We start from the raw sequence: 20,535 nt of genomic DNA on the forward strand, positions 1-20,535 counted from the left end.
AGATGGTATTTAAAACCACAGATAATCTAGGGAGACAATGTAAGTAATGAAAAGAAAAGTCTGAAGATTAAGCCCAGGACTCTGAAACTTTTAACTGTTGGACAAGGAGAAGGACTCAGCCAAGAAGTCTAAAAAATTAGTGGCCAGAATGGAAGAGAAATACAAATAGCATATGTTACTGCAAAAGTCAAGTGAAGAAAATGTTTCTTAAGGAGAAGTGATTGGCTGTCAAATGTTTCCCTGAGAGGCTTAGAAAGATGAGGACTGAGAAAGGACCAACTAGCAACATGGTGGTCACTGTTAACTTGAGTGGCATGGAGGGAATGGATGTTCAGCTGGATAGAAATGAATGTGAGGTCAGGTAGTAGAAACGATGATTATTTAAAAAACAAATCTGTGCCACATGTAAGTGGGGATAGATAAGCGCATATGAAAAGGTCCTTGTCTTCAAAGAGGGCCCTTGTACCTATAAGATAAACCTTTTATCAACAATCTCTGGAAAACACTCTTTGATACAAAACAGGGTTACATTTATATTAATATATACTCTATAAAGACCTGTTACTGTATTGCAGGAAAAAGTTTAACTAAATAACACCTTTTATTAAGGACACAAAATCTTCAATCAAAAGTTTTATCATCAGATTTTCAGGTTGTTTGTGTACAAACTAAAAATAGATTTTACACAACATTCCACAAATTAAAATGCTCAAACATCAGTGTTCAGAATATGACTATTCGAAAAAGAATTTGTAGACATTTTCTTTGTCCTATTTTCAAAATCTTCTGAGACAGAATAGATAGCTACTACATATAGTATGTGTGAACTGAATAAGGTAAATGTGACCTTTGCAACAAAAAGGTCTGAGATTTTATCTAATTCTAGGCATGCTGAATGAATAGTTTAGAATAATGCACTACTGTCATCAAATCATATCTTCATATACATGTGTAATCCATTTTGCATAATGGTTTCAGCTCAGTGTGTATGGAATTACATTGTAAAGCACACTAAGAGCTGCTGCTGAGTTGAAATTTTTCTTTTGTCATTTAAGGAAATGAATAGAAAACACAGCCTTGTGAACATCAAAGTACTTTTTGAGACAATTAAATCTCATCAAAGAGGTCTCCTGGACTACTGTTTCTTAGAGTTTCTAAAGACATGTTTTCAGCTGGGCTGTGATCCTTTTTCAGCATCTCAGGTTGTGGAGGATCAAGCCTGGAGTAAAAAGAAAAATCAAGACAATTTTATTTTGAAAAACTACATACAGAGTAAAAGAAAATTAAGAGATACATAAGTGAAATAAAAGTTAAACCCTGCTTCCAAACTGCTGCATTAACATAAAGAGAGATGAAAGGCACTTAATTTCTTTAACTGCTTTGGAATTAATCTGCCTCTATTCTGAGCTAACGAAAATTCAAGGGCCTACAACAATATTCATAATTAAGGTCAAGAAATAAAATATCCTCTGTGCTGTACTTTTATGCCAAGATACTGAAGATTTCTCAAGCCATTTCTTTAATAATTCCATCACAATTTACACTTTCCTTCGGCTCCCTTAAGTTCTAACTATTAACATTCATTTGAATCTCAACAGCAGGAAGTTCTGATCACATAAATTTCTTTTAGTGGTCATTTGCTTGTAAGTGCGTATATAATGACTTCACGTTTTTAGCAGTTGCTGATGAAATGCTGTTGGTCCACATTCTTTTACTGAATCTACATATCTTCATTTAGTAAGTAAATTTATTCAGTTTCAGTACTGTAGTTACTACATCAATGGACTGATCTCTATATTCATGTAAATGTTCTCTGAGTCCTAGGATAAAAGGCATGATCACTAACGGATAATTGGTGTTTCAAAAATGGTGAGCTGGAGGGTAACAGAGCTCAGTCAGAAGAAGACCCTAGGAATGTATATTTATACCCTTGTATAAACCTGGTCTGAATCAACCCAGTAATACTCAGTAAAATGCCCATATTTCCAACTACAAAGGCAGAAGCATCATAGCAGTTTGGTACAGCTAAAAAGGAATAGGACTTGAGGGACCTCCCTGGTGGGTCAGTGGTTAAGAAACCACCTGCCAATGCAGGGGACACGGGTTTGATCCCTGGTCTGGGAAGACCCCACATGCCGTGGAACGACTAAGCCCGTGTGCCACAACTACTGAGCCCGCATGCCACAACTACTGAAGCCCATGTGCCTAGAGCCCATGCTCCGCAACAAGAGAAGCCACCACAATGAGAAGCCTGGGCACCACAACGAAGAGTAGTCTCTGCTCGACGCAACTAGAGAAAGCCTGCGTGCAGGGATGAAGACCCAACACAGCCACACACACACACAAAAAGAATAGGACTTGAAGTCAGGACACATAGGGTTTAAATCTAGGTCTATTTCTTATTAGCCATGTGACTTTAGGCAAGTTATTTAACCTAACCGGACTTCTGTTCTCTCACCTCAGAGGTGGTCTAAAGATTAAATGAGATGTTATAAATGAAAGTGCTTGTAAATTCCCACAAAACATTTGGAAACTATTATTATTAGCTCCTAATATTGCATAAATTACAAAAGAGCTCCTGCTAATAGTTTCTTTAATTTAAAAGACTAATCAACTAAAGATCCCCAAATGTTATGTTTAGATTATGAGTACTTCCAAAAGCCTGTACCCATACTTAGTTGCACAGATTATTAAAAATGAATCCACCACAGGGTCCTCCTTGGCCTCATGACTGCATACAATTAACCATGGTTGGCTGCTACTAGGCCTGGGACATGTTCTGTCTTATCCTGAGCAAGCCAAGTTCAGATAACATAACCCTCACAGGAATGCGGAGGTGCTATGCATTAATGCATTGTCAAGATGACAAGTACTACCCTCTGGGAGTTTCAATGCTAAAATTAACAATAAATACTGACATAATTACTGTGACATGTAATTAAATATCTAAAAATATATTCCATAGAAGGAGAAAATGATACAGTACAGAAGTATAATTATTACATGTATAAGTTTTCAATGTCAACTCAAAACACATTATACATCTTAGAATTGCTTTTTCTCCTCCTAGCAAAAGACAGAATTGAATTATTTCAATTAAAAAGCCAGATATGGAAAAACCTCTGTAATTTCATTCGTCGTCTAGACACTGTACAACCAGAACACAAAGAGTGATCAATTTAGTTAAAAAATAATCAGCATATGACAAAAGGACCACTCTGAAGTGACAAGTCTGAAGGGAATAGATCCCTGGTTCTCCGTTTAAGATTCCCATCTTTTTCTAAAGTCATGGGGAGCCTAAGATATAGATTTTGACTCTTTTGTTCTTAGTGTCTAGTACATAATAGGTGTTCAATGAAAGCTGTTCCATGAATGGAGATCATTGTTCTACAGCTTTCATATCTGTGGTAAGTCAACAGAGTAAATTTAAAACTCTCCCCACAACCAAAATAATAGTTTAATCATTTTTATAAGTAATAAATGTTTATTGTAAGACTTTATAAAACTCCTGAAAAACACGAAGAAAGTTAAAATGTCCATCATCCTACTTTGTATCATTTGTATTTTCATGTCTTTTTTTTTTACAAATATGAGATTATATATATAATTTTGCAGCTTGATGTCTTTACTCTAAAATATATTAGAAATGTCTTTGCATGTTGAAAAATATATTTAGATCTATACTCATCATTAATTTTAATTTGTTTATACTAAGAATACACTGATGGCTATTTGGGTTGGTTCCATTTCTTAATGCTCTTACAAACAACACAATGATCAATTACCTATATCTTAGTATATTTATCATATTATTTTTTCACGAGCATGCTTATTCTAAGCATTCACACTTAGAGGTGAAATTTGAAAGCAAATAACTCAGAAACCTGTACCTGAAGTCTTAATAGAAAGTGAGCTAAAGAAGCAACTTGAAACTTGGGAGTTCCTCTCTTTCTAAGTAAGTTACAACCACTAGTTATGGACCACTATAAATTCTAAATCTTCCATGAAGACTTTTTTCTTTTTCCTTTTTTTTTTTAAACTTTCCACATTGAAGCTGATTTTCATTTTCTGTAATCATTTAAAGTACCGAATGTCTGCACCCAATATTTCAATACTAGTTTTGCCTTTAATCAATATTTAAGTATGTACTATGATCAGCTCATTGTGTTAGGGAAATATAACAAATGTGATAAAGGTAACACATAATTTCTGCCCTCAGGAATCTTTCAGTTAAACCTTTTACTTTCTCTAATTTTTTTCAAATATGTTTTTTCACCCTAAACATTTTATAAGCAGCTTTAAGGCAATGACTGTGTAATATAATTTGTTCACAGTGATATATCCCTTTAGGAATTTCTATAAACATTAAATCAGTATATAGGATTCAAGTAGACTTTTAGATAGTTTTTATGGACAACATGGTTCAAAAGGAAGAATCCTGAATTCAAGGTTAGGCAATCTTTATTTATGCTTCACCACGTTAAGATTTTGGTCAGGTGACAGCACCTTTCTGGATCTCTGTCTTGATTTAAGCTGTAGAAAGTTAAGGTTACTATAAATGATCTTGGAAGTTCTTTCAGTCCCTAAATTCTGAGACAGTTATACTCAAATAGACTACTTTGCAAAATACAGGCTCTCAATAAATACCTGTGGAATAAATGAAAAAAGGTGAATTAAAAAGGAAAGGTTAATGAGAGAATAAGAAATTGTCTTTGTAGAGTTAAAGGCTAAAGTATAAGGATTTTTCAAATAAAGTGAATAAATGAAACTTCTCCAGATGACAGCCTTATTAAAAAATGGCTTATAGTCTCAATAATTTGCAGAGAGTTTTATGTTTTATTACTTGATTTCACACTGCATTAAAACACACACACACACACACACACACACACACACACTCTATAACTTGAATCAAAATTGCATTACCACCATCTAATTAACAGTAAATAGTGTAGATCAGAAGTTAGATTTGTCAAAAGAAATATCTCATCCTGGGAAAGTTTCTCTAAAATGTTAGAATGAATGATTGACTTCTAATTTTCTGAGAGTTAAATTATCAACATCTTTTAAAATGATTATTTCCAGTTATTGGCTCATTTTGTAAAGACATTTTCTCAGCCATGTTTAATATTGGTATTACCATGGCTGGAGTATCAACCTTTTCTTATTTAAATGAGAATCATTAGTATTGTTTGGAGTGAATTACTTGCATTTTATAACATATTCTGAAAATAATATTTCTGAAAAATGTCAAGGTGCCAGTCTGAGCAGACTGAGAGGTCCAGGAAAAGGTGTAATGATTGATGGCACTCTGACACTTGAAAAATCATTTTCCTTTGACTATGACACAAGCAATGGTTCTAAAGTCAAAAACCAAAAGTCAATTTGTATGTGGCTTAACTATATCTCTACCTACACATACAATTCAATTCCAGGTGAATTAAATGAGAAAAGGCAAAATTTTAAAGCATTTAGAAGAAAATAGAGGAGAATTTCTTTAGGATCTTAGGATAGAAAGTTTTTTTTAAGGCGGAAAGTGAAACCATAAAGGTAAAGATAGATAAATTCAGTTACATTAGAAGCATTAGAAGTAAGTACTCCTATTCATCAATAGACATCTTAAAGACAGTGAAAAGACAAGTCCCAAACTGAGAGGAAATACTGCAACATATGCTACTAACAAAGGATTATCTAAAGAATTCCTACAAGCGATTTTTAAAAACCCAACATTATTAAAAAATATATGCCAAAGACTTCAGGAACTTCCAAGAAGAGGGAACAGTGAGGGCGAATAAGCATATGATAATTAGCTCAACTTCATTAGAAACCAAGGAAGTGCAAATAAAAACCAGTATGAAGTATTTTATACCAGATTAGCAAAAATGAAAATGTCCAACAATAGCAAAGATCACAGAGAACATGAAATGACAAGATGAATTACTACTGGCTGGAGTATAAACATTTGAAACTACTTTAGATAACAATTTGGCAGTAACTGTCCATGTACATGAAGATTTATGTACTTATAACTAGGAATTCCACTTCTAGTTACATACTCCAGGAAATATTTGCATATGTGTGTCAGGAGATATGTGCACAAATGTTCACAGGTGCATTATTTATAATAGTGAAAAACTGAAAACTACCCAAATGTCTCTCCACAGGATGGGCAAGTAAATTATGGAATTTTCACACCATGGACTATAATGCAGCTACACACATGCACGAATCTCAAACATGATGGTGAGCAAAAAAGCAAGGCACAGGGCTTCCCTGGTGGCGCAGTGGTTGAGAGTCCGCCTGCCGATGCAGGGGACACGGGTTCGTGCCCCAGTCCGGGAAGATCCCACTTGCCGCAGAGCGGCTGGGCCCGTGAGCCATGGCCACTGAGCCTGCGCGTCCGTAGCCTGTGCTCCGCAACGGGAGAGGCCACAGCAGTGACAGGCCCACGTACCACAAAAAACAAACAAACAAACAAAAACACAAACAAAAAAAAAGCAAGGCACAAAATAATACACAATATGATTCTATTTACTTAAAGTCAAAAACATGCAAAACTATATAATATTACTCTTTGAACACTGGTGTCTGTGTGTGTGTGTGTGTGTGTGTGTGTGTGTATCTGTGTATGTACATAATAGTTCTGGATCTTATTTGCTCTTCCAAGACAATGCTCTCAGATTTCTGAGTCTTGTAACTTTGGCAACTGTGAAGATGGTTTTACAGAAGGGGCAGGTTGAGTACTATGCATAAAGGGTTCCATTTCAGATATAACGGGTGACTCTGAAGTGACCACAGGATATCTAAATGGAGATAGATGTTGAGTAGGTAAATGCTTGTATAGATGTAGAGCTCAGGAGAGATGACTGGACTACATGTACAGAGATAGCAGTCACTACCATTACTACTGGCCACTAAAGACAAATGAGTTGAAGAGATCTTCAAATGAGTTGAAGAAACTCCCAGAGAGAGTCTACCAGAGAAAAAATGTTTAATATAGAATCCTGGGAAATGTTAAAATTACAGGGGCAGATGGAAAGAGAGAGAAATGAATAAAAGGAGACTGAAATAGAATGATTCAAGAGATATGGGGAGAACCAGGGAAGAGAGTTGTTGTGGCAGCCAAGAACCAAGTTTATTTTGTGTGCCCACAGCTTGTGCTACTCCCATTTGCCACCCAAATGCTGGCTTTCTATACAACTTTGACTGCTGAATCTGTAAACGCATGTTAGGTAAATTATTTTCACCCACTAAGAATTATATGGAGCTGAGAAGAATAAGCTGGAAGGATGCTGCTATGCTTGTGATTCGTTACAGACAAGAAGAACAGGGAATGTTTTCTTTGGGAGGAAGAAAGTCTTAAACCCTTGGACTGCAGCCGTCAGAGCAAAAATCTAGCAAAATGGTCAATGGTCAACTCCTGCCTGGCCACCAAAGCAGAGCATTTTTAAGTAGCTCTTTCTCTCACATTAGGATAAAATATATTTTATATATATATATATGTATATAGATAGATAGATAGACAGAGTGGGAGAGAGAGACAGAGACAGATAGAGACAGAAAGAGAGCTTTGTTTTACTAGCAACTTCCCTGGCATCTATCCACCTCACCTCTGACTTTCTCCTGGGACTGGGGTAGAGGTCAGATGTGTGGCAAGAGATGAAGATGAGAGATGAGGTAAGGGCAATGTATTAGGAGAGAAACAGACCCGAACATTGGTTGAGACATACATTATTTGGTAATAATAAAAGCCAAATATCTAATGGTTTGTTTTTTAGGATGTAACAAATCAAACCTTCATCAAAATGACCACAAAAACAGCCAAGTCAGAGTATTATGTACTTGTTACTATTAAATAACTAGACAGCTATCGAACTGGCCTTAACAGAGTTCTCATTATGGAACAAACTCAATTAGAGAAACACCTTTTAAATTGAAAAGTTATAAATAATGGGCTTAAAGATCTGACATCACCAACATTACCACTGTATTTTCAAATTAAATTTTAGTATTTAAAAAAATATTTGAACTTTGAATAAATGGGAAAATAGCTACACATTTCTAGTTGACCATATAAAAACCAAAAGCACCTCCTAAATAAATTAACAGACTGAAGTCATCAGGATTCAGTAAAACAAGTGAATTCCAAACATTGTCTGAAATTCAATAGGCCTAGACAGCATTTCACTAGTCTGAGAAAATGAAAAGAAGTTGAAACTTGCTTTCTGGTAACCAAAATGGCAAATAAATAAATTGTGTTAGTTATTTTCAACTAAATTCCTAAATTTTTTTTAATGAATATTCTTTTGCTGTTTAACTTTATCAGGAACAAGAATAAAATAGAAATAGGCTTTTGAAATAAGTAATTTTGAATAAAACATAGAATAGAGAATTATGAAGAGTAAATATACAATGTTAAAATGCACTTACCATGCTTTATAGATATTGGGAAAGAATAATTATAACATTTCCCTGTAAAATATTCATATTATGGGGTTTGAAAATAAGATTCTCTAGTTCTATCCAAGTTAACATTTAAAGTTACAAACATTAGGATCAATATGTCCATAATCCACAAGGATGCCAAAATTTATGTAGAAATTTCATAATAATAAATCGGAAGATTTTGTCATTCTTACTCTACTTTATTTAGATAAATAACATTACTGTGGTAATTCATTAGATCAGCAATATCAAAGCCCATACATGCTTTAAAAACTCAATACCTGAAAAACCCTATGTTAAACTTCCCGCATCCCTTGCAAGTTTTGAAACGGTATAGGTGACATTTGCTACTGGTGATCTGTGCCCATAAAAGCAGAAAACCGTCATCTTAATAAAAAATGATTTTCCACAACTTTATTTTTAAGACAGGCCATTGCTCTTTGCTACTTGGTGTGCTATAAATGAAGCCTCCCTCACTAGATTAGAAGCTTCTCAAGTAGAATGACTCTGCTTTATACGACCTGGCTCATAAACGTTCCAATGATTGCATGTATTAATTAATGAACAAATGATTGAATGAATGAAGTAGACAGTATTAACAAGAAGCCTCTATAAAGTTAAGCAACCTGCCCAAAGCCACACAGCCAGTAAACATGAACGTGAGCAGGCAGGTAAGTCAACAATGAAGCCAGGGTATTAGCCTAGGTTTCCCTCACTCCGAAATCCATACCCTTCTTACTACAGCAGTATATGGGAGTCACTAATTCTTATTTCTACTGCAGAGAAAGGCAACTTGGTGCTGTGCAGTGTGTCTGAAAAAGTAATTCCATGAGACACTCTAAAAAATAAAATCTGCAGTCTAAAATGTTTGGAAAGTATTTATTTTTCTCCATTAAGTCCTCTAAGTGTTTCATGTGCATATTATACATTTAAAGCTATTAAAGTCATTCCATAAACTTGTTAAATTATTAAGTAAAACAAAAGCAAGGTGCAGGAGAGTGTGTGTAGAAAATTAGATTGTTTATATATATATATATATATATACACACACACACACAAATATATGTACACATTTATATGTGTGTGTGTATGTGTGCATTTATATGTATATAGAATATCAGAATATCTCTGGAAGGATTCACAAGAAACCAGCGATGGTCGACTCTGGAGAGAGGAGCTTTGGCTGAAGGCCAGGGATAATTTTTGCTGGATAGTCTCTTAAACTGTTGAGATTTAAAAAACAATTTATACACAGATTATATCTTTTTAAAGTGCTTTAAGAAAAAAATAGCTTGTTTATCCTCAGTTTTACAAATGAATTTGGCAGTCAAAGCCTCTTTTCTCACTATCTCTCAATTACTAATATCCCAAGAAACGAGTGTTTCTAGAACAGCCTGCATTGCTTGCTTTCCTGAGAATATAATACCTACTAGCCTGAACCCCAAAATGCAGTGGTCCAATGAAGGAAAATAAAAACACAGAAAAAAAAAAAAAAAAAAAGAACTCTACTTCAGGCTACCAAGAGAAGTGTAAAAAACATGGGCAGAAAATAATACCCAGCCATGGAGGTTAGTGACTTCTAATGAACCAGGAACCAGGAGTGATAGTTTCACCACAATGTGGAACCAGCTGTTGGTTTCCTGCTGCTGCTGTAACAAATTACCATAACATAGCAGCTTAAAACAACACAAATTCATTATCTTACAGTTCTGGAGGTCGGCAATCTGACCCACGTCTCACTGGGCTAAAATGCAGGTGTTGGCAGAGCTGTGCTCCTCTCTGGAAGCTCTAGCGGAGAAACTTCCAGAGGCTACTCCCCTCCTCCATTTTCAAAGCCAGCAATGGCAGGTGGACACCTTCTCACATCACATCACTCTGAGCCAGCTTCCTTTGTCACATCTTTCTCTGACTCTCCTTCTGCCTCTCTCTTCCTTTGTGATACAATGCACCCACCCGGATAATCTAGGATAATTTAGCTACTTTTATGGTCAGCTAATTAGCAACTTTAATCCATCTGCAACCTTAATGTCCTTTTGCCATGTGCTCTAACATAGTCTCAGGTTCCAGGAAATAAGACTTTGACATCCTTTTTTTGGTGGCAGGGGGTGGGGAACGCAGTATTCTGCCTACTGCTCCAGCCTTAACTTGGTTAGGGCTCAACTGTAATCTATCAGTTTAAATGTTTCAGGATCACTTAACAGAGAAACAGGCTTTGAGTAAGAGCAGGACCCACAAGGCCCAGAGCTAAAAGAAACCTTTAAGCTGGCTGGAGGAGGCATCTGCAAAGTCTGTGCAATATGACCTGAAACTCAAAAGAATCCACACTGGGGCTTCTTATCTAGAGATGAACTGAACCAGAATCATTGAGATAGGCTGTCAACTACATCATCCATCACCTACCGTGTCTACTATTTACTGAGTGCTTACCGAGGGTCAGAGACTGTGCAAGATGCTTGGGATATAAAGTGAACAAACAAACGGTCCAAGGCAGAGGTAACCCTGAGCGGCTGAGCTCCCCTGAACATACACTAACTACAACCCTTGTCTAGGGGATAACACAGAGACTGTTTCACTATGACAGCTCTAACGAGTGAGGCTCTACAGACAATGCTACCTTCATGGGTGTGTTACTGTGCTGTCAGTCACCCAAGGCCACAAGCTTAGAGGGGCCTCATCACTGCTTTAATGTTCGGTTGTCACTGTCTTGAAATTATTAATAATTTTGAACAAAAGGCTCTGCATTTTCATTTTACACTGGTCCTGCAAATTATTGTAGTGTGTCCAGACCACGCACTTTCAGTGACCTTCTTACACCAGACCCAAACTGAACCTAAACAATTGCTCAATTGCTCACACTTATTCTGGACCAATAAACAATGGGACTTTTTTTTAAAAACTAATTATGTACTGATGTATGGACTCATTCTGTCCTATTCAGAATGGAGTTTTGATCCTTAATTAGCCTAACCACCAGTAAACCTCCTTTTTAACACTTGAAAAGCACTTGCTTTTTCTCTTCAGGGAAATACTTGGTGAATTTTTTCACTGGTAATTTTTTTTTTGACCTGTAAATAAATAAGAATGAATGTAGTTTCCCGGCAAATAAATACTCTGCTTTGTTAGGCTTCTCCTTCTCCTCCCTTGCCTTCTCTCTCTCTCTCTTAAAGCTCCACTGTTTTTTGTTTTATAGTAAGAGAATTCAGTTTCTATTTTAATTAACAGATTTTTCCATTATTTTAGTCCTTGCTAGTGGAATTGATTCTTAGTGTTCTCAAAACTACCCACTCTAATTAATTCCTTGGCTCACAAAGCAGCAAACCTCTCATCAGTGCCATCCTGTGCTGTGGCCTACCTATCTCTTTCCCTTTTGATTTGTTGAGTATCAGTCTGCCCCAAATCCTTCCTGAATATTTTCCTAGCTTTTCATGGAATGGGTGACCAAGGATCATGTGGCAGTCAGACATTTTAAAGAAGACAGACTACTTTGTAACACCACCAACATCATAGAACTTTTAGATAAAATGAGTATCATATAACTGATACATAAAATGAACAAACAAAAAACATCTCTTCACAAAGCATACTAACTCAATGTGGTATTATTGGCAAATGTAAAGACAGTCTCTGCTCAAATTCTGGGAGATGTTCTGTCTTAAAGAAACATGCCAGAAAGGAGTCAGAGCACTGCAAGAAGGCAGATGGAAACAATCTACAAAATTCTGTGGATTTTGATTTTGAATTAAAAAGATTAAATTTTTCAGTTGACTTTAAAAATATAACCAAAGTGTAAAGTAAAACCAAGTTGTATAGAATGTTTTAAAAACAAATCACTATACCTCACAACTGGTGGCAAGTCACTGTGAGATAAGGCAGTATAAGCCATGGAGGATTCAGTCTATATGCTCAGAATGACTGGAGAAAGACTTATCTAACCTTTTTGCCCTGGAAACGTTTATTACATGTATGGTTTTATGATTTCAATAAAAGTTCAAATGTCACTGCTAAACTGCAATCCAATCCACACAAAAAGATGTTGACTGCAGTTGTGTGTTATGTTTAGATAACTATCTTTACTAAGTGCACTATATACCTTTCTCATTGTGATATCTTTATGATTACATAAATTACCATTTTTTTCAAGATTTTTTACTGAACTAATGTTTATTTTGAGGAAGTAGAGTAAGTGCTACATATGGTTCCATTAGTGTATTAACTGGTACAGTTTGGTCTCATTCTTTTAAATGTCCCATTGCAATCTATGTCTTAAAAAATGTAAAAATAATATTATTTAGTCATAATTCTCCAAAATTCATAGTGGAGGAAGCTTTTACATGGCACTGAACTATCATTAACAAATGTAATGAGATCAGTGTCTTGTAAAGGCATTGGTTTGATTTGCCAAAATGCAGGACTGGCTGTAGCACTTAATTATTAAGGCTGGAACAGACACATTCAGTAAATAACTGATCAGCAATTTAAATAACCACTGTTACCTAACTGGTCTTATTTTGCTACTATAAGAAAGCTATATATCTCAGCTTTGATCATCTGCCATCTGAACTGTACAATTATTGACATTTCTCCTTGCCTTTTATTGTTTTCTCCTTCAGCCCATCTTCCAACTGCTGCAAATGCTTTCTACAACACAAGTCTGATTATTACTTTGTACTCCTACAAGGCTGTAGTTGAAACTCCCTTGGCATAGCAAAAAAAAAAAAAAAAAATCACAAAATTTCTAGCTTCATGTCTGCCTTTCTGGTTCTAGCTATCCAATGCTCTTCCACACCAAACTTCTTGTCATCCACCAAATGCATCATTCTGTCTTCATTGCCATTCTTTTCCATACAGTTCCCTCAGCTTGAGGACTCTTTCTCCTGCCTTCTTTACTTAGCAGGCTCCTACTCATCATTAAAAGCCAAGTTCAGATGTCACTGCTTCTGGGAAACCCTCCTAGGCAGAGGAATTAATTATCTCCTATTCTCCCATAGTACATCTTAAATCAAGCAGCTCTTTGTTCCTATACCTATTGCTGTGTAATAAACGACCGTAAACTTAGTGGCACAAAACAATGACAATTTTATTATGTTCATACTTTCCATGAATCTCACAGGGCACAGTGAGGATGGTTTGTCATTGTGCCACGGTATCCAGGCCTTAACTGGGAATACCAGAAAAACTGGGGCTGACATGATGGCTGGGAGCTGGAATCCTCTGAAAAGCTCATTCACTCATGTCTGGTGCTTGGCTGGGAACCTTGAAAGAGTAGGACTGGCTCCTGGAGACTCTTCAGTGGCTTGGCTTCCTTAGAGCCTGGCAGCCTAGGATAGTCAGACTTTTTACATGAAAGCTTAGGGCTGTAAGCGTGAGGTGCCTTTGTTGACTTAGCCTCTCTGCAAATCACAGAGCATCACTTCTCCTGCATTCTACTGTTTACAAAAGAGTCAAAAGCCCACCTAGATACAAGGGGAGGGGATACAGAAACCACTTCTCAAAGGAAGGAATATCAACCTCAGACTTTAATTCTGCACATCTTTGTCACTTATATTGTAAGCAATCAGAGAACAAGGACTATGATTTAGAATTACTGTTTCTTTCAGAATCTGGCACAATTCCTAGAATAAAGAACTATGTGCACTGAAACTGACTAAGAAGTGTCTTATTGAGGGTGTTTGCCTTTTTTCTCTAAGAGCTGAGTATGAAAAAGCTATAGCTAGTTTCATATACGATTTACACAGAATAAAAACCATTCCAGATCAGAAGGGCAACTATATTTTTAGAAATGCAATCACATAAAATTTATACTTCAGCAAGGAAATTTTAATTTCTGACAACTTTTGCTGGCCACTAGTTAGCTCACTTTCCATCATGAAGTAACTTAAATTATTTACTTTTCCAAGTAGTTTTGGATGTTTATAAATTTATATGCTTACAAGTTCACACAATACCATTAGTTTAGTTATACTCCACTTCACTGGAATGTTTGGGAAGGGAGATCTATGGTTAAATGAATGGTGTTTCAATCCTCATGGCTAAAAGCCTCACTAGCAAATGCTGGTCAACTTCTAAATAAACACACACTCAGAATCCAACTACTAGAAGGATCTAGGTAGTTGGATTTTCTATTAACTTAAGTTTCATTGAGTTATTATTATTATTATTTAAGCTTTAGGAGCGTTAGTTAATTTAAACCTCTTCTGTCTGGTTATTGAAAAACAACAACAGTAAGAAGCAATCACAATATTCATTACTAATGCAAGTAAAAGTCAGAAGTGAAATAAAATCTTCATCTCCAAACATCCTTTATTCTGAGAAGAAATGTGACCCCTGTTAGCAACACGGAATTACCACCAACAATCTCACCTTCAATGACCAATGAAGAAGAAGAATCAGATTTCAAAAATCAGAAACCATAAACAGAAATTAAATGTTAAACCAAGAAATTCTAACACTTGTTTGGAATTAGGAAAGCTGTCACCCATAAATTCACATGCAGCCCCAAAAGACAACCATGAAAATTGAACAGGCTATAACCATGCATGGAAAATATTCAGCTAGATTCTACAGTCTGATCATAATTTCCCTTAAAATATATATAACCTCCAAAGTCCCCTCAAAATGTTACTAGGCCTCTGTGGATGGGTAATCAGAGAAAATCTTAAATCATTTAAATTGCTGTCTACCGTGCATTCTTTTACTGCTTTCTGTAAAAATAGGCCCGCTTATCATACTGCAAAAGAAGAAAGATATTTGACATTTCCTAATCTATCACTGGACACTTTTCTATAACTAAGAAGTTTGGAAGTGACTAGAAGGACCACCTAAAAATTCCATTTTTAAGAGTATTAAGTTTCCAGAAGGCAGGAACCTTGCTTATCTTTGTATAGTTTAACCACATATAGGAGATTTACAACTTAGGAAAGAATTGTTCTTAATAGAGTTTGTTTTTAAACAAACTCAGGATACAGTTTTTAGAAATGTTATAAATAATAGATTTTCTCAGATCGTTCCACTAAGACTATTTAGCCTATGATATAGACAAACTATTAGACAGTATTAATGATGAGAACTAGTGGTCAACATAATTATAAGAATCTGTTTTTCATACATTCCTTACTTCAAGCAATATTTTCTCAGTATAAGGCACTGTGCCGGCTTCTGAGATGAACAAATAAAACATAATCCCAGACTTTGAAAATCTCACAGTCCAGTTGAACAAAAATGTATTTGAATAATTAAATATAACATGTGTGATGAAGTATGTACAAAGTATTGATTTATAAGATTAAAAAAATATTTTACTTTCCAAATCTAGATGTCAGGAACACACCTGTGCTTATGGAAGGCTTATTTGTATTTGCAGTTGTACACATAAAAATTAACATGTTACACATTTTGATGTTTACTACATGGTAATTTCCCATAACTCTTGAAGAGATACTTGATTATTAACGATTAAAAGTAATTTTTACTCACAATAGCAATGACTGTTTTCTTTCCTTAAGCAACTTTTCTCATAAAGAAAATGGAATTGATTGCTGTATCAGAACACTGAATTTTTTTTTTTTCTTTTTTGTTTTGTTTTTTGCAGTACGCAGGCCTCTCACTGTTGTGGCCTCTTCCGTTGTGGAGCACAGGCTCCGGACGTGCAGGCCCAGCGGCCATGGCTCACGGGCCCAGCCGCTCTGCGGCATGTGGGATCTTCCCGGACCGGGGCACGAACCCGTGTCCCCTGCATCGGCAGGCGGACTCTCAACCACTGTGCTACCAGGGAAGCCCAGAACACTGAATATTTAAGGGAAACATTTATTTATATTCATGAGAATTTTATTAAAATAATGATAGACACTATCCAGACAAACCCAATCCAAACAGCCAACATTTAGGTCGGATGGGGTTAAAAGGCTATTTCCACATCTGAATTTCCCTTATAGGTCCAAAATTCTAGTATTGTATTTTCAGGATAGAAGAGACTAGTGTAACTTTTAGGTTTCATCCAAAGTTATGAATCTAAATTTTCTGTATAACCTTCTCTCCCTAACTTATTTTGGGTGTTGAATCATAATAAAAAAAAATTCCTTAGCATGAAATTGTTACTTCTTAAACATTTGGTAAAAAGAAATAATGAAGTTTCCTAATCATTTCTTAAGAAGACTTAAGCTTCAAATATAGAAATTCTAAAATCCTGTAACAATCCTAGTAGATGCAAGCAACAAAAAATTATTTATTTGGGAGTATATAAAGTAATATATATGTCTATTACAAAGACTTCAAAAATTTCATCAAAATAGAATAAAATAAAGATTATCCTTTGTCTATTCACCTGTTGATATTTTAGTGTATATCTTTTTTGAATTTATATACATGATATTATATATACAAAGTCTTTTTAAATTAACTATACTATGAAAAGTACTTTTTATTTTATTTTTCTTAAAAATTAATTGAGGAATACCTCTCTTTGTCAACAATTATGGGTCTACATAATCATTTTTAATGGCCTCATAGTATTCCACCACACTGAGCTACCTTAAAATTATAACTAATCTTGATTCATAGACAAATACTAGAAATAATTTAAATACTTGTTGTAAATTACATTTCAATGAACATCCTTAAATATACTCTTTCTAAGTAATGTTAAGACAACAGGTCTATTTAATTCTAATTGAAAATGGTTGACTATAAGACTATAGTTCCTGAAATTTCTTACTCTTAGGAATGCTAAGGGGAAAAGTACAGCTCACAATGAAGAAAGTAGCATATATGTATTTTAACTACCTGGAAATTAAATTATTTTTAGATGAGAGTTCTATGTTAAGAACAAACACAGTAACAACACATATAAACCTGGAAAAAAATAGTGATTAAAACCTGGGAAAGTGGGACTTTCCTGGTGGCGCAGTGGTTAAGAATCCGCCTGCTGATGCAGGGAACATGGGTTCGAGCCCTGGTCTGGTAAGATCCCACATGCCATGGAGCAACTAAGCCCATGTGCCACAACTACTGAGCCTGCACTCTAGAGCCCATGAGCCACAACTACTGAAGCCCATGCTCCTAAAGCCTGTGCTACGCAACAAGAGAAGCCACCACAATGAGAAGCCCCTCACACTACAATGAAGAGTGGCCCCCGCTCACCGCAACTAGAGAAAGCCTGCGCGCGGCAATGAAGACACAATGCAGCCAAAAATAAATAAATAAATAAATTTATTTAAAAAAGAAAAAAAAACCTGGGAAAGTGAAGAGAGTACTCATTAAAATAAAATAAACAAAATATTACCAACATAGAAAATAGTTAGAAATTCTTTATGTTTCTCATTGAAGACCACCCTCACTTTGCTTCTAAGTCTAAAGGTTTTGCTATTGGACTTCAGAGGTGGACCACATAAATATTATATACTGACTGCTATTTTTATTTATTTTTCTTGGGGAAATTATATTAGGTCATCTGACCTATTACAGAAGATAAGTGTTTTGTGTCTGCTAGTTGACGTGTGGGCCAAACTCTCTTTCTTAAACATGAAATAAATGGTTATTATCAATTTGGAGATAAGGCAAAGAGTTTTTTCACAGAATTCAGGGAGAGTCAGAGCATACAATGTTTCTGAGCCTCGTGTGCAGAGGATAAGTAAAAGGACAAAAAACAAAGGTGACAACTCATTGAAAAGTTTTTTATTCATTGAGATATTGATATTTTAATTCAAGTATACATAATCATGCTCTGATGTCACTCTGCCACATATGTAACTGAAGAGAATAATTTAAGACAGAAAAAGATAACTTTTTTAGAAGAGAAACTTGACCTTTCTTGGTACAAATAAGAATCCCACCTGGAAGTTTTAGATCTTCCAACACAGTCTGAAGCTGCCCTCCCTGTCTTGTTTTTTTTCAAATTCAATATTCAAAATTCTGTTGAAAGTCTATTCAAAGTTGCTAATCTATCACTGAGAACAACAGCTAACACTTGTTAAATGTTCTCCTTATGCCAGGTACTGTGTTAAATTCCTGATTCATGTAATTGTCACGATAATCTTATGTCCTGTATGGTCTCTGTTTTCCAGATGTGAAACCAAAAGTTTAGATATTTAAGCAACTCACCCAAGTTCTCACAATTCATAAATGGCCAATGCAAGACTTGAACCCAGGCCTGCTGGCCTCCTCCATGCTTTTAACCAGTGCCTCTTTCCCTTTTTCCCTTTGCCTCAGATGTCTTTTCCTTCATTATTACATGCCCACATTATACTTAATGTTGAAGGCTCAGCTAAAATTCTACACCTTCATGAAACTTGCCCTGAACTCTGCCTCTTTGAAATCTCATATCACACATCACTACAGAATTATTCTAACATAAAGTAAACTAATTCTGCTCAAAACAACATAGCTTTATGTGTTACCCGGTTAATTATAATGTGTGAAATTGAAAGCAGGGCCATTTACAGCAAATATTTCTTAAAGCGCAAAAAGGTGTTTACAGTCAGATTATAAGCTCTATTTTTCCTTAAAGTCCTTAATATCACCATCTTAATGGACAAATACTTAATAAACATTTGAGAGTGAATTATGCTTTACTGGACATTGTCTGCATAATAGTCAATTGACATGGTCACTGCCCTCTTTGACCTTAAAATCTAAAACAGATGTCATGGTATAAACAAACATAGAAAGAGATAAAGGTGCTCACATACATCTGTTCAACAATTGAAATACACTGCATGAAATATTTACATTATGTTCTAGTCACAGTGCAAGTGGGGTGTGTGTGTGTGTGTGTGTGTGTGTAGAAGGCTGAAGTGTTCATATTCAGGGCTGAGGTAAGGATTTTTCAAACGCAGGTTTTGTCTGTATAAGAAAGAAGGCAATGGCTCACATCTGGGAGACTGGGACTTTATTAGAAGAATACAGATGTCAATCACCACAGAATAACCACTGTACACATGTGAACCAGATGCTTCCATGTAAAATAACCCAGGGTGTTTCACAGATGAATCACTGAAAATGTAATTACACATTGGTCCTAGTTTATTGGTAACAGGTTCACTTATGTGGAAGCCATATGGTACTATCCATCCTGAAGTAGTGGAAAATACAAAAATGGGTACTTTGAGATGTTAAAATATAAACTCTTCTTCTGCTGCTTTGCTATATTATCCTTGTGGTGAGGTAAGTGATGATTATATGTGTTCAGTCAAATATCTTTGGGACAGATGTCTATTGCTGCATTTTATTAGTAAAGATTGTGCCAGTAAAGTTTACATTATATCCTCTCCTTTTCAAAGGATTTTACTTCAACAGAAAATAAAATGTTTAGTGGCCGTACAACTCCTATAGATCTAATTAATGATTGTTAGGGTAAGTATTCATGTACAGTACCTCAGAATGTGAGCTCAGTATTAAACTACTACAAATGTTTTCTTTTGCATATAGTTTAAATGTTGATTCAATATATATGGATTCGTTGCAGATAAACAAAACCCATGTAAAAGCTGTCAGGAATCATCTATGTTTTAAAACATTGATTCTCTGAGCTCCAAGGGTCACTAGTCTGTGTTTCATAAAGCTGTCTACCTATTTACATAATCGATTGCTTGTTTTCTTCATGTGTCAGAGCACCATCTGACAAGTAGAGATGGACCTCTCTAGTTAACAGCAAAGCCTTTTAAGAGTTTAATTTTCTTTTTTGAGGAGACACTTTAAAACAAAGAAAATCAGCATGCCAAAGTCTACTTCTATGGAACACTTTGGTTAGGAAACTATATACGAGGTGGGCACACAGCATCAAAGGTATCTAGAATATTGTATCCAACCATCCCTGTTGTAGTTTAAGGCTGAGGTAGAAACAGTTGTAAGTATTCTCAAATAACCTGGGCCCTTGGGACATAATACTGAGCTGTATTTTAATGCTTTAGCCCCAGGGTTTTCTTTTATTGTTTGACTACATAGTCAAAAATGTCCTGGCAGATTGATTTGCTGTGTCTTCCCCTTTCTCTCCAGCATCAAAAGGGAAAACTCAAACCTGTTACCTTAAATTACTCAGTATTTTCAATAACTTAAAAATAGTTTTATGTAATATTTGATACATACTATATAAATACA

The 20,535-nt window shown here is 35.5% G+C and overlaps 1 protein-coding gene across 5 annotated transcripts in view; it reads right to left on the reverse strand.

The window, feature by feature from the left end:
- Positions 1-599: 599 nt before the first annotated feature.
- Positions 600-20,535, reverse strand: part of XRCC4 (X-ray repair cross complementing 4) — a 256,211-nt gene continuing 236,275 nt past the window's right edge. For 4 of the 5 annotated variants that reach the window (XM_032627540.1, XM_032627539.1, XM_032627541.1 and 1 more), the window contains one exon: positions 625-1,219. In XM_032627540.1, the coding sequence (XP_032483431.1) occupies positions 1,108-1,219 (112 nt within the window). In that variant the 3' untranslated portion in view covers positions 625-1,107. Of the gene's footprint in view, positions 1,220-20,535 lie in introns of all 5 variants that reach the window. The other variant, XM_032627537.1, reaches the window with a different exon arrangement.

Source organism: Phocoena sinus, chromosome 3, assembly GCF_008692025.1.
Source record: "Phocoena sinus isolate mPhoSin1 chromosome 3, mPhoSin1.pri, whole genome shotgun sequence".
Classification (NCBI taxonomy): Eukaryota; Metazoa; Chordata; class Mammalia; order Artiodactyla; family Phocoenidae; genus Phocoena; species Phocoena sinus.